The sequence below is a fragment of the Notechis scutatus genome, chromosome Z (assembly GCF_049901735.1).
Source record: "Notechis scutatus isolate UNSWTSFEM ecotype Mainland chromosome Z, rNotScu1.2, whole genome shotgun sequence".
NCBI classification, from domain to species: domain Eukaryota; kingdom Metazoa; phylum Chordata; class Lepidosauria; order Squamata; family Elapidae; genus Notechis; species Notechis scutatus.
Genome location: NC_142025.1, coordinates 4,528,316 through 4,545,936, shown reverse-complemented (window position 1 = coordinate 4,545,936; position 17,621 = coordinate 4,528,316). Strand labels below are relative to the sequence as shown.

The 17,621-nt window shown below is 43.6% G+C and overlaps 2 protein-coding genes and 1 long non-coding RNA gene across 6 annotated transcripts in view; 2 read left to right on the top strand and 1 right to left on the bottom strand.

Moving 5' to 3' along the window:
* The window catches only part of CTDSPL (CTD small phosphatase like), a 71,513-nt gene extending 67,639 nt beyond the window's left edge, over positions 1-3,874 (bottom strand). For all 4 annotated transcript variants that reach the window (XM_087946985.1, XM_087946983.1, XM_087946987.1 and 1 more), the window contains exon 1: positions 2,955-3,874. Coding sequence is in view for 2 of the 4 variants with exons in the window: in XM_087946987.1 (XP_087803113.1) it covers positions 2,955-3,030 (76 nt within the window). In the remaining 2 variants the exon portion in view is untranslated. The remainder of the gene's footprint in view (positions 1-2,954) is intronic.
* LOC148128753 (uncharacterized) overlaps positions 1-17,621 on the top strand; it is a 271,070-nt gene that overhangs the window by 180,311 nt on the left and 73,138 nt on the right. The gene's annotated exons all lie outside the window — the stretch shown is intronic.
* The window catches only part of LOC113426404 (glycine--tRNA ligase), an 87,677-nt gene continuing 73,138 nt past the window's right edge, over positions 3,083-17,621 (top strand). The window contains exon 1 of the mRNA XM_087946969.1: positions 3,083-3,879. Within this exon, the coding sequence (XP_087803095.1) occupies positions 3,628-3,879 (252 nt within the window). The 5' untranslated portion in view covers positions 3,083-3,627. The remainder of the gene's footprint in view (positions 3,880-17,621) is intronic.

Sequence of the window (17,621 nt, the reverse complement as noted above, 5' to 3'; positions counted from 1 at the left end):
GAGCCTTTCCCTTTCTAAACTGCAACACAAGTGAGAATTCTGGAAGAATTTCCTATGCAGTTGGCATCTTGCCCACAAAACGAGATGGGCATTCCCAACTTTAACATGCAAGTGCATTTCACCAGGAGCAGCAGAATGGGCACTGGCGATTTAGTCTAACCTCCTACCCGCTACATCCTAGATCAAGAGAAGGCCCTTCAACCTAAGGCATGCAGTGATGGCGGATGGCTCAAAATTTTATAGGAGAGAGGTTACAAGAGAAGATTATCATGGCAGTTCCAGAATAACAGCTAAATTTTATTATTTTTTTCTACTAAACCAGGCCAGGAAAAACAAACAAACCCAGTTTTTCATGGGCTGGCATTTTACTGTATCTAGAAAGAACAACCCAGCTCAAAACCTATTATACTCATGTGAAAATAAACTCTGTCAACAAAATGGGATTTTGTTAGAGGGAAAAAAAAGGATCTTGACAACCAAAATATGTTTGTTTACCAAAATATCTCAAATTCTGGGCTCCGTCCAAGGCAAGGGTCCTGTTCTTTTGAGTTGAGATTGATCCCTTGTCATCTTATAGATATACAGTTTTCTTGGCGTATTATGGAAAAGGTTAAGGCACAGCCTTCTTTGAATATATATATATATTTTACTTCCCAGTCTAGCATACAGCCTAGTGATCTCCCATTGAAAACCCAACTAAGCCCAAAGGTGCTTAGCTTCCAAACCCATCAACTTCAGCCATGTGATGACACTAGTGGTGGTCTCCAGTGTTATTTATTTATATTTCATATTTATTATAATGCAAATACAATCATAGTTAATCAAACCAAAGGCCAATAATGTCCCGGCTTGTAAAGCTCTAAATGTGTAACTGTTTTATAAGCCTGTGGACATATTTATGGAAAGAAACAGAATAAATTTTAAGCCTAAGAATAGCCCCCCATCTCCATCCACACACGCACACAGAGCACGAAATCAAATTATACCCAATATTCGGAGCTGAAAGATGACCGCTTCTCTAATTCCTTAATAACTTTACAGTTAAATCCTCATCAATAATTGACAGTTTTTGCTTAGGTGGTTTTGGTGCCTTTTTAAAAATATAAACCCAATAGTGAAAAATTCTAGATCCATGGCACTCACCCCAATTTATTAACCATGATTTAGAAATCAGAAGCAAACTTTCTAATTTTAATCACGTTTTAACTAAAGTGTTGTTTTCTAATCAAGTATCAATTAAAAGAGAATTGTAGTTAATAATCATATTTAGGACAACAGTTAAACTTGTTGTTGTTCAGGAACATTTTTGAAAGAGGGGAGGGGAGAGGTGGCAGACAAACATTCAACTTGGCCTGCTCCATTTCAGCCATGGATTTAAAAAGGGTGAAGAATATTACCAATCTGAATCACTGGTGTACAAAAGCTTTATCTGCGAAATGATAACTATTTTGTATTTGTATTTCCCAGAAAATATCCTAATATGAAAATATCCAATCATTTCTCAAGTTTGTGAACTTACCATTTTACCATTGTTACACCTGGGATTATATATTAAATGCACTAACTCTTCACCATATGTTTTATATGTGATTGGTGATCAATTTTCCACATTTAAGTACCATAAGCAAGATTTTTAAAATATCAGAATCTCCAAACATTTGTTGCAAATGGAGGGATTGAGAGAAGAAACCACAACTATTTAAAAAAATTAAATTCTGGTAAGCTATAGAGAAATTTAAACCTGTAGCAAAAAAATACCCTTTTCCATTATTTACACTATCAGCAGATATAATAATTAAAAGGAAAAGTCACAGAATTAAAGAGTAGAGAAACCAGAAAAATAAAATGTAGAATTCCAATCCCCTGCAGGATGCTCCAGCCTTCACCAGAATATTACTGGCTATTAACCTGCACAATCCCAGCTGAAACAAGTACAGAACTGGAACAAACATACAGCACACTAAGCACAGCTCCAAAACTCAGTAAATGCTTTTCTTGTATATATAAAAAAACATCTTTAGCCTCAGGATTATTATAATTTTTTTTTCCAGGTGACAGCACATATACATCAGATTTTTCCCCATCTCTTTTATTTTCTTCCAAAGCCCCTGTTCCCATCGTAACATATCTACACAGCTAAATCAATTGCAATACATTTCATATTTTAAAGGTTTAGGACAGTCCTTATTTCTAAAGTTTTGCTCCATCAACCCGAAGTCTTAATTCAAGCCTTCCATCTGTTTAAGGGGGGAAAAAACATTAAAATAGCCTGTCCAGGTTTCCCACCAGAGGGAGGCTGCAAGGCACTTTCTATTTATTTTGGGATGAGATCTTAAAACAGCAGGCGTACGGACCCGTTCTGTTTCGCCCGTCTTTTTTGGATGTCAAATGTCCCCTCCGTTCTTCAATGACAGATTCGGCATGTACCCTATACAAAATGTCTCCATTCCCGATCCCCATTTTGAAGGGATCCTTAAAAATTGCCTCTCCCACATATCCCACATGCAAGCCCCGCACGCGCGCGCGCACACACACACACACATGGCAAGATTTCAAAAGTCCTCCTAATAAGCTCAATGAAGGTTTGGTCTGCTCCGCCAGAGCCTGGGGTTTAAACCCCGGGCTGGCCAAGCAGAAGTAAACCAGCCAGCTATACAGAGTTGTACTTCAGCCTACAAAGAAGTTGAGACAAACACAGGCGGAAAAAGCATGTTGTTATTATTATTATTATTTTTTCCAAGAGCTGTATTGAATTAATTCATCTGTTAGGGATGCAAGACATTATTCCCCCCCAATGGGATGGAGAGGTTCGTATCCCGCACCCCAACTAGTTCGCTTCACCATCAATTCCTCCCCACACACCACCACCACCAACTACACAAAATCCAACCCAACCAGGGTGGCGGTGGCTTGATCACGGCTTAAGGTGACCCACCGAGAAACCAACTTCTCACCTTTATCCTGAGAGCAAGACAGGATTTCTTCTTCTTTGGGGTTAGTCACCTGGGTGATAATGGACGGGTTGTCCATGGAAACTGAGTGCGCTTTTCTCTCTCTCTCTCTCTTTCACCTGGCTATTTCCCTCCCAGAGGCAGCTTTGGTGGGCACTTTTTAATTAAGCTTTGCTTTTAGGAAGCCGAGAGGCGGATTTATAAATGGGGCGAGGGTGGGCGGAGGGGGGAGGGGGAATAAAACCACTCCTCCAAAACGAAGCCGAACCAAGCCACCACCCCCAAAAAAGGGGGCGAGGAGGGGGTGGGGGTGGAGTAGCCGGCCGAACACACACGCCCCCCCGGTCTCTCTTCGGGCCGGCCTTCCGCGGGCGGAGGGAGTCCGTCCCGTCCCCCAAAAAAAAGAAAGAAAGAAAAAAAACCCACTGCCCCTTGGGGAGGAGGAAGAGAGGGGAGGGGTTTCTAAAAGTGACCCCCCCTCCCCGAGGCCAAAGGAGCGGCTAAAGGCGCAAAAACGCCCGCGTTGACACGGCAGGCCGGCGGGGCATCTCCCTTCGTCTCCCGCGGCCCAGGAGAGCCGCCCCACCCCCTTTCCCCCTGCCCCCGGTTACGGCTGGCTTCGGACCCCGGCGGGGCAGGGAAAGGCGGGCGACCCCGGCAGCCCCCGTGCGCGCTCATGGCACCGTCAGGCGGGAGGAGGAGGAAGCGGCCCCCTCACGTGCCGCCCCCCATTACCTCATCCCGCCCCCGCCGGCTGAGGAGCGCTCGAGGGCGGCCGCCGCCGCCGCTGCCACCGCCGCCGCCGCCCTCAGCGCCCCGGATGCTCTACCCGCCGTCCGCCCCGCGGCCCCGAGCAGGAGGAAGGGAACGGCAAGGAGCCCGCCGCCGCCTGTGCCGCCTCTACCGCCGCCGCCTCAGGCATCACCAGGTAGGCGGGAAAGCCGCGCAGCGCCTGCTCACTCGGCCGCCTCACAGCAGCCAGCCGGCCCCGGCAGACCAGTAAACAACGGGGCGGGGCCTCTCCGCCGCGGCCTGTCAATCCAGGTAGAAGGCGGGGCTTCTCCGCCGCGTCTTGTCAATCCAGAGGGAGGGAGGGGAGGGAGGGGCCTCTCCATCTGAACCCTGTCAAGCGGGGAGGGAGAGGAGTGGGCGGGGCCTGTCCGCCTCGCCCTGTTAGAGAGGGGGAGGGAGTGCGCGCGGCCTGTCTTATCTCCCACCTATCTACCCACCCACCCCGTCAATCCGCCCGAACGAGGAAAGGCTTTCTTCGACGCGGCCTGTCCATCCAATGGAAGAAGCGGAAGGAGGGAGGGGAGGAGGGATTTCTCCCGGCGCGGCTGTCAATGCCAGAGGCTGGAAGGAGGAGAAGGGGCGGAGTTTCTTCAGGGAAGGCTCTCCGCAGAGGGGGCGGGGTCTCCCCGCCGCCGCCTGCCAATCCGGTAGAGTGGGCGGAGAGAAGGAAAGGGCTGCCTGGCTTTGGGGGGGCGAGGTCTCGCTGACAGCGGTGGAGGCGGCAAAAGGGGCGTTTCGCTTAACGACTGGTCGTAACATGGAGCAAAAGTTGCTTAAGAACCATCTCTCTTCACCAGAGCAATTTTGGGTTCCATTGTGGTTGTAAGTAGGGGCTGCTTACCTTAAAGAAAAGAAGACAGGAAGGACACAGCTAGTCCTCAACTTACAACGGTTCATTTACTGACTGAAGCTAAAACAGCACTGAAAAAAAGCGACGGGGCTGTTTTTCGCATGACGTTCCCTTGTGATTAAGGTTGTGAAATGGGGCAAAACTCACTTAACAACTGTCTTGCTTAGCAACATAAATTATGGGTTTGATTGTGGTCATAAGTCAAGGACTACCTGCAGCTTTGTGTAGGTACCAACAGGGGAGTCATAGGGACATGATCTGCATCCCCTCCATAACCACACAAACTTAGGACCAGAAATATAGACAGTCCTCGACTTACAACCATTTGTGTAGTGACCATTGGGAATTACAACAGTCCTGAAAGAAACGACTCATTATCGTTTTTCACATGACCGTCGCAGCATCCCCATAATCATGTGATCAGAATTCTCCCCCTTGGCAACTGACTCATATTTATGACGCTCACAATGTCCCTGGGGTCACGTGATCCGCTTTTGCGACCTGACAGGCAAAGTCAATGCGGAAGCCAGATTCACTTAACAACCATGTGACTAATATAACCACTGCGGTGATTCACTTAACAACTGTGGCAAGAAAGGTCATAAAGTGAGGTAAAACTTACTTAGCAACTGTTTTGGTCATCGCCAGAAGTATCCCCTGGATCAGAGGTCTCCAACCTTAGCAACTTTAAGACTTGTGGACTTCAACTCCCAGAATTCCTCTGCTGGCTGAGGAATTCTGGGAGATGAAGTCCACAAGTCTTAAAGTTGCCAAGTTTGGGGACCCCTGCCCTGGATGGAAGCGGAAGTTGGATTTTAAGCAAGCAGGCGATCAAATATTGTCACCTTTGAACTGTGGCGTTAGGGAAGAGACCTAAAAATAGCATGAAAACAAACTGACGGGGTCATTGTGTAAATAAACGTAGAGTTCTCATTCCGAAGCAAACATGACCTGGGTCAAATTATCCTAGTTTGGACACATGACGTGAACATCCAGCTCTCTGGAAAACACTAATGCTGGGAAAAATGGAAGCAAAGAGAAGAAGAGGACTATTGAACCAGCTCCTCAAAAAATCCACAATGGTGGAGGAAAAAAATGTTGGAAGGAATGAGAAGAAGAGATTGACCAATGGGAAGGTGGATGGATTCAACTACAAAGACAAAAGGCTGAGAGCAGTTTCTCCTGGAGAAGATCAACCCATGCGGTCACTAGAAGTCAACACTGATTGGATAACAATCAATTGTCCAGCTCCCTTGCAAAGTCCACAGTGATGAAAGATGTGGAAGGAAAGGGTGGATGACCACTGTCAATGGAGATGGGGCAATGGGTGACATCATCATCATCTTCACCCAAGAAGAAGATCAGTAGGACGCTGGATGAACTCAGTTACATACCCTGTTTCCCCTTAAATACGAGTAAGTATTTAAGTAAGCCCTACCTAAAAAATAAGCCCTAATTAAGAGTAGACGGGTAAAAATTAAGCTAGGATGGGGATAGGGGGTGGAACTGCCCTACTATTTACCTTTGGACAGTTGTAGCCAGGCCTCGCACCCCCCGACACCTGCCTTGCCGGCTCATTTCTTCTGCAGCCGGCAAGGCTGGCAAGGCTTTCCTGAAGGCCTCTGGAGCTGATAACAAAGCTCTGGATCGATCCAGAACTCTGTTATTGGCTCCAGAGGCCTTCGGGAAAGCCTTGCTGGCTGCAGAAGAAGAAGTTCCTGAAGGCCTCTGACAGCGAAAAGGAGGCCAGGGGTGTCGCGCGTGGATGACAACCCCCCAAAATAAGACCTGGTACCTATTTGGTGGCAAAAAATATAGGACAGGGTCTTATTTTCGGGTGATGTGGAAGCATTGTTGCAAGACCTGAAGGGTTCCCCAGATGGATAGATTGTCATAGAGAAAAATCTGTCTAATAGAATAACAATAAAGAGTTGGAAGGGACCTTGGAGATCTTCTAGTCCAACCCTCTGCTCAAGCAGGAGAAATTATACTATTTCAGACAAGTAGTAAGTACAAACAATCTTTGACTTATGATAAGTCACTTTTTCCAGTGCCTCTGTAACTTTGTTATGAGGCGCAGTGGTGAGAGTGCAGTACTCAGGCTACTTCTGCTGACTGTTGGCTGCCTGAAATTTGGCAGTTCAAATCCCACCAGGCTCAAGGTTGACTCAGTCTTCCCTCCTTCTGAGGTGAGTAAAATGAGGACTCAGATTGTTGGCGGCAAGAGGCTGACTCTGTAAACCGCTTAGAGAGGGCTGGAAAGCACTATAAAGTGGTATATAAGTCCAAGGGCTATTGCTAAGTGCTATTGCTATTTGAATTGACACTAAATGAACTGTCGTAAGTCAAGGACTACCTGTAATTTCTCCAATTGGGGAATAAGTCAAATACTCTATGATCCTCCTGTACGAGTGCAATTATTCCCTTCCTGGGGAAAAATGTATAATTTTGGGAATAGAATGGAATGGAATGGAATAGAATAGTTGGAAGGGACCTTGGAGGTCTTCTAGTCCAACCCCCTGCTTAGGCAGGAAACCCTACACCACTTTAGAAAAATAAAATAAAAGGTCTGGCTCGGAGAACTAAACTCAGACACTCAAGCGGCCACATTCAACTGGAGAATCCAGTCCGCAGCTCAAATTGGGGCCTCGGGAATATTCTACCTTTAAAAAAAGGAGAGTTGATGGGGATGAGAAGCAGAATGCTTTTTGGTTTTTTTCCAAGACAGAGCCACAACATATTATTCTGTTGCCTCTCTCTCTAAAAATAGATTAAAAGGAGTATGTTTAGAAAACACAAAGCAAAAGGCAGTTGTGATTCCTGTTTGTTTGGAGTGGGTTTTATCCTCCAGTGAACCCACAACAGCGAAAAAGCCTCAAAACAGCTAGGTTTTTTTTGCAGCTTGCCCTTCCAAATCTTCCCCAATCCCGGTTTAACTGTTGGGAAGAAGCTGGTCTTGGCAGTGTGTTTCGGCTTGCCCCAGGGGAGGCTTGTACCTGCACATCGCCTCCCCGACTCTCTTTGCACAGTTGTGTACAGAAAAACAGCCAGTTGAAAAGGTGTGGCAAGCAGAGGATGCTTTCATGCACCTGGTTGGGGGAGGGATAAAAAATTGGTCCCGAACGCATGGCCACTTCTTCCACGTTAACCATATCTAAATTCATGACACAGGCACTCCTTGGCTTACGACTATAATGGAGGCCAAAATTTCTGTGGCCAAGCGAGATAATTGTTACAGGAATTTTGTCCTGTTCTACAAGCTTCCTTGCTCAAAATGGTAAAGGCCCTGAAGTTGTTAAGTTAGTAGCATGGTTGGTAAGTGAATCTGACCTCCCCATTAGTTCTTCCCCTTTAGAATAGAATATAGAATAGAATAGAATAGAATAGAATATAGAATATAGAATATAGAATATAGAATAGACTATAGAATAGAATAAAACATAGAATAGAATAGAATAGAATAGAATAGAATAGAAATAGAATAAAATATAGAATAGAATATAAATAGAACAGAATATAAATAGAATATAGAATAGAACATAGAATAGAATAAAACAGAATAGAATATAGAATTGAATATAAATAGAATATAGAATGGAATAGAATATAGAATGGAATAGAATGTAGAATATAGAATAGAATAGAATAGAATAGAATTGAATTGAATTGAATTGAATTGAATTGAATTCTTTATTGGCCAAGTGTGATTGGACACACAAGGAAATTTGTCTTGATGCATAAGCTCTCAGTATACATAAAGAAAAAATAAATACATTCATCAAGAATCATAAGATACAACACTTAGTGATAGTCATGGGATACTAAATAAGCAATCAAATCATACTAGGGAACAAATAAAACAATATAAATTGTAAAAATACAAGCAACACGATTATAGTCATAAATGGGAAGAGATAGGTGATAGGTAGGATGAGAAGAATAATAGTAATACAGTCTTACTAAGTAATTTGACAGTCTTGTGGGAATTAGTTGTTTAGCACAGTGATGGCATTCAGGGGAAAACTCTCCTTTGTGTCCAGTTGTTCTGGTGTGCAATGCTCTATAGCGTCGTTTTGAGGGAGGGAGTTGAAACAGTTTATGTCCAGGATGTGAGGGGTCTGTAGATATTTTCACAGCCCTCTTTTGGACTCTTGCAGGATACAGGTCCTCAACGGAAGGCAGGTGGGTAATAATTGTTTTTTCTGCAGTCCTAATTACTCTCTGAAGTCTGTGTCTGTCCTGTTGGGCTGCAGAGCCAAACCAAACAGTTATAGAGGTTTGGTTTTCAGACGGTCGCAAAATTGGATCGCATGACCCCGGGACAGTACAAACGCGTCTTTGACCAAGTGTCGGAATTTTGATCAGGTAACCCTGGGGATGCTGCAATGGTCATAAGTGTGAAAAAATGGTCATAATTCACTTTTTCCCCCCAGTGCCGTTGTAACTTCAAACAGCCACTCAATGAACCATTGTAAGTTCAAGACTATTCGTGACGCTTAGCAACTGTTCAAAAGTTGCAAAAAATGATTCAGATTCAAAATTCCAATGGCCAGCCTATCCCCACTCCAACAAAGGAGAAATTTTCTTAACAGCGAGACCAATTAATCGGTGGGAGCAGCTGCCTCCAGAAATTGTGGGTGCGCCAACCTCAGACGCTTTTAAGAAGAGCCTCTCTGGAATGAGAGAGTCTCTTTGAGGAGTGGCTGGACTAGAGGACCTTCAAGGTCCTTTCCAACTCTGTTATTCTGTTATTTTTCGTTTTCTTTTCTCCCTCACTCCTGCCTCTCACAATGACCTATCAACGTGTCAGATAGAGATATCTCAACCTAGGGAATTTCCAGGAATGTAGACTTCAACTCGCAGAATTCTTATCAGGGGTCGAGTCTACCTCATCTGAGCATCCTGATGAGAGGCAGATAAAACAGTGCTGTGTGTTCTTCATCTCCCTGCCAAAAAGGATGGAGGCTGCTCCACTGAAAGCAGATCCGTTTTTTTCAATACCGTCCTCCCACAGGGCTCTATCGGTTTTCTGAAAATCCCTCTGTTTGCCAAAACTTAATTGGGCATTATAAAATGCCTTTCTCGGGGATGTTTTAATTAAAGAGGCTATCCCTTTAGGAAGTGGAGGCGCAAGGCAGAATGCTGAACGCAGGGAGGAGATAATTGGCATGGTGGGAACAGAGAAAAAGGAAGAAGAGGGGATGAAGAAAGGTAATAGAGCAAAGACGGAGAAGGAATGGAATTCAGGATGAAAGCATTTAAATGCAGCTGCAAATTCCTCTCGCCCGAAAAGCAACAAGGGCATAAATCAATCCGTTCAGTTGTGTTAGCTGCCCTTCTTAATTTGCTGGGTTTTTATTATAATCACTGTAGGAATTTAGCAATTATATGGTTCAGTCTTTGTAGTCACAATCCTTCTAACAACTGTAATTCAAGGATTTGAGATATAGGGAACAAAGAAAGTCCTCCATCTACATCAGTGTTTCTTGCCCCAGCACCTTTTTTGGTTTTTTGAATAAGAGTTGAAAGGGAGCATGAAGGTCTTCTAGTCTAACCCCTTGTTCAAGCAAGAGACCCTATACCATTCTGGACAAACAGCTGTTCAATTTCTTCTTGGAAATCTCCAGTAACAGAGCACCCACAGTTTCTGGAAGGAAGCTGTTTCACTAGTTAATTGTTCTCACTGTCAGGTAATTTCTCCTTAGTTCTAGATTGCTTCTCTCCTTGATTACTTGCCATCCGTTGCTTCTTGTCCTGCCTTCAGGTGCTCTGGAGAATAGATTGACCCCCTCTTCTTTGGGGCAGCCTCTCAAACATTGGAACACTGCTATCATATCACCCCTAGTCTCCTTTTCATTAAACTAGACATAACCAATTCCTGTATTCCCAATTTATTTCCAAATTGTAATTGAGCATTTTAGATCAAGAGAACAAAACAAATCCATCAACTATACTGTCTCTCAGTAACTTTAAGATGGGTGGACATGTCGGCTGGGAATTCTAGGAGTTGAAGTCCACCCATCTTATTAGGTTGAGAAACATTGATCTGTCTCCATAGGGTAGGGATCTTCAAACTTTACAGCTTTACAATTTGCAGACTTCAACTCCCAGAATTCCTCCTCCAGTCATGTTAGTTCAGGAATTCTGGGAGTTGAAGTCTATAAGTCTTAAACTTGCCAAGTTTGAAGACCCTTGTGCTAGAGCCATGGTTGAGTCCATCCCACAGTTTTACATCCCTAACCAGGATCCCATAGGGATTTGCCTGGATGTATATTGATTATTTGAAATATGTCCTTGGGTGATGTCCTTCAACACGAGAGAGAAGCTCATTAGAAGTTTCACTGTAGAATGGCCAAGCCACCATCCTTAGTCACAGACATTCTGTACTATTGGAAACTGGCAATGTTCTAACAAGAGATGTAACCCAAGGACTACAATCACAACCCAAGATTTACTTGTAGATTACTGTGGTTGGGAAGAAATATACCAGGAGCTTTAATCAAGTTAAGGATTTGAACGTGTGCAACTTAGGCGCAGAACACTGGTTATTTTCTACCCAGCTCTTGCTGCGAATGGACTGCTCAGCTAAAGGCATGGAGCAAAATTCTTCCTAAGTTTTGAATCTCTGAATGATATTGTAGAGATAATATGGCTAGCCTTAACCTGAGAGGTTTTGCCTTCAGAGTGACATTTGAATAAAGCAACCCAAAATAAATCCCACCTCCATCGATTTCGTTGCTTACTAGTCAACCGCAACCTGTTGGGTCATTGTGTCGGAGATATTTCTTGCGTACACAGAGGAACACAGTGACCCTGCGTGGTCAAAAGAAGCAAGGAGAGTTGGATAGACGTTGGGACTCCGGCTGGCTACCCCTACTCCGACTTTCCTTGTAGGAAGAAGATAGCAGGGAGGATGGAAGTGACGATTACAGGTGGCAGCTGAGTGCAGCTGAGTGGCGGTAGGGCAGCATTGAAGCAGCCACAATTTTGCCAAGTTTCAATCCCACAGGAGAGGAGTCGCAGCGCCTGGATTTTAGACCCATTCTGTAAGTCAGCTCATTTGAGGTATATTGATTCAAAAACTTGCCCACTTTTTGGTCCAATTGGAGGTTACAAACAATCAAATTTACAAGAGTTTGAGCAGTCCTGTTTTGTTTTTTTGTTTTGTTTTTTCAAACTTACATCCTGCCACCATCCTAAGTGGAGGGATGATGGACGGCATAAATATTTAATAAATAAAAATAAGCAAATAAATAAAACTTCTCCTTTTTGGTTTCCTTCCTCATTTCCCAGCATCGGTCTTCTCTAGAGTGACGAGTCTTTGCATAATGTGTCATACAGCAAGTCCTCAACCTACAACAATATGTTTAGCAGAATTACAACGGCATTGTAAAAAATAGACTTGTGGTAGGCTCTTGTGCTTATAACACTGCGTGCCCCTAGTTTTATGATCAGAATTTGGGCACTTGGCAACTGCCATGTATTTATGATGGTTGCTGTGTCCTAGGGTCTTGTGATTGTCGTTTGCTACCTTCCCAGCTGATGTCTGACAGGTGAAGTCAATGGAGAATGTCACATTTGCTAGTTAAGAACCATGGGATTGGCTTAATAGCCGCAATGTTTTGTTTAACAATTGTGGCAAAAAAAGGCTTATAAAATTGGGAGTGACTTCTTTAGCAACCACCTTGCTGAGTAATGGAAATTTATTTTTATGTATTTATTTGATTTGTCAATCGCTTAAAAGATAATAGGTATAGGTATAAACATGAGTAAGAATACAGGAAATAGGTACCAATAAATGAGGACAATAGGACAGGGACGGTAGGCACGATGGTGCACTTATGCACGCCCCTTACAGACCTCTTAGGAATGGGGTGAGGTCAATAGTGGTTAGTTTGAGGGCAAAGGAGTGGGGGATTAGAGGATGTAACAACAGAGTCAGGTAGGGCATTCCAGGCATTGACCATTCTGTTGCTCATACTTTCTGCAATCAAATTTGGTGCGGTTTACATTGAGTTTGTATCTGTTGTGTGCTCTTGTATTGTTGCGGTTGAAGCTGAAGTAGTCATTGACTGGTAGGACATTGTAGCAGATAATTTTGTGTACTACACTTAAGTCCCAACGTAGGCAGCATAGTTCAAGGTTGTCCAAGCCCAAAATTTCAAGCCTGGTGATGTACGGTATTCTGTTGCGAGCAGAGGAATGTAGTACTCTTCTCGTTAAATACTTCTGGACTCGCTCAATTGTATTAATGTCTGATATACAGTGCGGATTCCAGATGGATGAACTATATTCGAGTATTGGTCTAATTCAATATTACAAGAGGAGAATCTTCATAAGATTAGATTTACAACTCTTAATGCCTTTTTGGCAATGCTGTTACAGTGAGCTCTGGCACTTAGGTCGTTTGATATGAGTCCAAGCTCCTTGACAAAATTCTGGTTCCAATCATGGTTGTAATCTTCTTTGTGAGCAGTCTCAATCCTGAATCCATTCTTGTTTAAATCAGAATTCATTTATACAGTCGATGGGGCTGTCCATCTTGTGGCAAGCTTGCTCCTGGTAGAAACTGACCCTGTGTATTTAGGAAAAGATGGAATTTTGTCCATGCAAAAAAAACATATTCCCTCCTCCCTCGTTGTTATGTGATAAAACTGCAGGGCCCGTTGAGTTCAAGATAAGGGAAGCAGAACACGAGAAAGCTGATAGAAGAAAATGTCTGTAGTTCAGGGTTGAGTTCAGGGTTGAGCTTGTGGGATCCTTGGTACTCTCTGAACTTGGTTGTTTGCTTGCAGATATTTCATTGTTTGACTAGGTAACATCATGGTGCCAGCAGGGAGTGGAGGAGGGGTTTCCTCTCTGTTTATACACTAGAAAGGTTTGTGGCATGACCTCAAAGTTCAGCCCCACGAATCTGACTCCCAGAATGAGAAACTACAGCGTGTAAGCAGGGAACCAAAGCAACAGAGCTGAGATACAATTATGGGAATAAGTATTTATAAGAAACTCCAGCTTAACTCATGAATGTAAACTCGTGATAATGCTGATTGGGATTTTTTTTGCAGATGCATCAACTCCAAACTAGTATAGGTAGTCCTCAGTTTATGACCACAACAGGTTTGGCCAGGAAACCTGGGATGATACAAACTACCATAAGTTCAGACTAATTGGCAAATGCCCAAAATGCAGTCATGTGACCACTGGGGGGTGGGCGGCGTCAGACCTTCGAAACTGGGACATAACTGGCTTTTGGAGGTCGGCCCTAACTCTGAACGTTTGCTAAGCCACTCGTCGTAAATTGAGGACTGCAGTAGTCCTCAATCTACAATCCCAATTAAGCCCATAAAATTTGCAAAGCAGGATATTTACAGCCAGCAGGTCTCTTAAAAGTTCCTGCACTCAGGCTGTTAAAAAGCTGGGTTAAGAGGGCCCCAGCAAGGCCGTGACGCCATCCAGTGGTGGGATTCTCACTTAACAGATAACGGATTAACAGAGTTGGAAGGGACCTTGTAGGTCATCTAGTCCAACCCCCCGCCCTGCACCATTTCTGACAGAGGTCAGTCCAGTCTCTTCTTGAAGGTCTCAAGTGATGAAACTCCCACAACTTCCGAAGGCAACTTCTGTTCCATGGGTTGATTGTTCTCACTGTCAGAAAGTTTCTCCTTATTTCCAGGTTGAATCTCTCCTTGTTCAGTTTCCATCCATTGTTCCTTGTCTGGCATTCGGGTGCCTTGGAGAATAGCTTGACCCCCCTCCTCCCTGTGGCAGCCCCTCAAATATTGGAAGACTGCTATCCTGTCTCCCCTGGTCCTTCTCTCCTCTAGACTAGCCAGGCCCAGTTCCTGCAACCGTTCATCGTATGTTTTAGCCTCCAGTCCTCTAATCATCCTGGTTGCTCTTCTCTGTGCTGTTTTTAGAGTCTCAACATCTTTTTTATAAGGTGGTGACCAAAACTGGATGCAGTACTTTAGGTGTGGTCTTACTAAGGCTTTATAGAGTGGTATTAGTACCTCCCTTGATCTCAATTGTATCCCTCTGTTAATGCAATTTAGGATTGCATTAGCTTTTTTGGCGGCTGCTGCACACGGCTGGCTCCTATTTAGCTGGTTGTCCACTAAGACTCCAAGATCCCTCTCACAGTTCCTGCTATTGAGCCTGGTTTCACCCAGTCTATAGGTGTCCTTTCGGTTTTTCTTGCCTAAGTGTGAGACTTGACTTTTCTCTACATTAATTTCATTTTGTTAGATACGGCCCAGTGTGCTAGTCTGTCAAAATCCATCTGGATCTTGGGGCTATCAGTTTCCCCCTACCAGTTTGGTGACCGCATACTTCGCGCCTGTAGGCAGCTTTCCAAACACCAGCTGAGGCCCTGCCAGGCCAATCCGCTGAGAGGATAAAGAACGGAAAAGCATAGGGGCAGGTGAGAGGGGCCAATTCTGTGCTTTTCTCTTCTTTTTCCCCTCAGCTGACCGTTGGAGCTTTTTTCCCACTACTGTTCAGCCCAACTGGCAAGCAATTTCACCACCGATGCCACCCCAAGGGAGATCTACCTTTCTCAGTGACTCTTCTGCAGAACTGGCAGGGGGCAGGGGGGCCTTTCAGGACCACGGCTGCCTGTGAGCCTGAAACTAAGAAGTGGCTTTTCCCCCTCTTGAGGGATGTCTACAAAGTCTAGATCAAAGTCTGGATCAAAGGTCCCCTTTGTTTGTGTACGTGGCAGTTGCCCTGGGAACCCTGAATGTCAACAGAAAGATAAAAGCTAAGACACAGATCCGTAAAAATAATGTCCAAAATAGCAAAGCCCATGATTTGATTTGATTTGATTTGATTATTTTATTTGGCATTGTATTGTATTGTATTGTATTGTATTGTGTTCTTTCTGTATTCTGTGTTCTCTTTATTCTATTCTATTATTTATTATCTATTCTATTCTTATTCTATTCTATCCTCTATATTCCTCTATTTTCTATTCTATTCTATTCTCTATTCCCTATTTTCTATTATATTCTTATTCTATTCTATTCTTATTCTATTCTCTGTTTTCTATTCTATATTCTATTCTGCTCTATTCTATTCTTCTATTTTATTTCTTATTCTATTTCTTATTCTTATTCTATTCTAATCTATTCTTGTTCTATTCTATTCTTATTTTATTCTATTGTGTTCTTACTCTATTCTCTATTCTTTATTCTATTCTATTCTTATTATTCTATTCTATCCTCTATATTCCACTATTTTCTATTCTATTTTATTCGCTATTCGCTATTTTCTATTCTATTCTATTCTATTCTATTCTATTCTATTCTATTCTATTCTATTCTATTCTATTCTATATTCTATTCTATTCTATTCTATATTCTATATTCTATATTCTATATTCTATTCTATTCTCTATTCTATTTCTTATTCCTATTCCTATTCTATTCTATTCTAATCTATTCTTGTTCTATTCTTTATTCTATTCTATTCTTATTCTATTTATTCTTATTTTTAACCCCCACCCCATTATAGGTAGCCCTCAAATTGCAACCACCATTGAGCCCAATGTTTCCATCGCTAAGCAAGACAGTTTTGCCCTGTTTTACGACCTTTCTTGCCACAGAAGCTAAGTGAATCCTGTAGTTTTAAGGTAATAACACAGTTGTTAAGTGAACCTGATTTGCACATTGACTTTGCTGGTCAGAAGGTTGTAAAAGGGGGTCACGTGACCCCCTCCAGGGACACTGCAACCATCATAAGTACGAGTCAATGGTCAAGCATCTGAATTCTGATCACACGATCATGGGGAATGCTGCAAGGGTGGTAATTATTAAAAACGCTCATCAACCACTTTTTTCAGGGCTGTTGTAACTTTGAACAGTCAAAGATTACCTATATACTGCTGGTTTCTTTAAGACTCTGACTGTTGTGGTTTGCCAGCAGCCTGTGCAGACGGCAGCGGAATCGGACAGTGGAGAAGAACGTGGATCAGTCCAGGAGTCTGGAGAGGACTCAGACGAGGGTCCTGCGTCCGATGCAGAGATGGGGCCAGGACCTTCTGGGAGTGGGGTGCTGACTCTGGAGCCTCCGGAGTCTGGCAGCAGCGAGGAAGAGGAACAAGGGGAGCCTGTTCCCAGTGCGTGTTTGCACAGAGCTTCCAGAAGGCAAGAGCAGCTGAGACAAAAGGGGTGACTCAGGAGTAAGGCTTGGAGATGATTGGCCCCTCCCATAAGATATAAAGACATGCAAAGGTAGAGAAACCTTTGCAGGAAGCAAAGTCGTTCATTCTGTTCAGATTAATCCTTGAAGCTCTGTGTGGACTTTGTACTTCGGTTGGTTTTTTTATAGTTCATTTAGCACTTCTGTTGTTGGCAGCAATTCAAAGGAGAGAAAGGTGGGTGCTTATCTCGAGGGACTGTTTGAGACTCATTACCGGCTGGGAATGAACATAATTCCCAGCGCTGAAATAAAACAGGAATTCTTTTAACTGAGCGTGTGCTTAATTACGGTCTCTGGAAGCCTTGGTCAGAACACTGATAGACACCCCTTTGAACAAGGGTTGTAAGTCCCCCTTTCTGGGTAGTTCGTAACTTCAAACAATTCCTAAGCAACAAAGTCCTCGACTTAACAACTTTTCACTTAATGACCAAAGTTACAATAGCACTGAGACCACACTAATGACCATTGCAAGGTCCCCAGGGTCACACGATCTAAATTCAGGTCCTTGGCAACTGGTGTGCACTTACCACAGTTGCAGTGTCCCAGCGTCATGTTGTCACCATGTGTAACCTTCCTAGATCTTCGGACAATCAAAGCCAATGGGGGAAACTGGATTCACTTAATGACTGCATTATGGTTGTTAATCCAATCACTTCATTGCAGTGATTGGCTTAACTACTGTGACAGAAGAGATTGTACGATAGCACTTAGCACTTAGACTTATATACCGCTTCATGGCACTTTCCAGCCCTCTCTAAGTCAGCCTCTTGCCACCAACAATCTGGGTCCTCATTTTACCCACCTTGGAAGGAAGGAAGGCTGAGTCAACC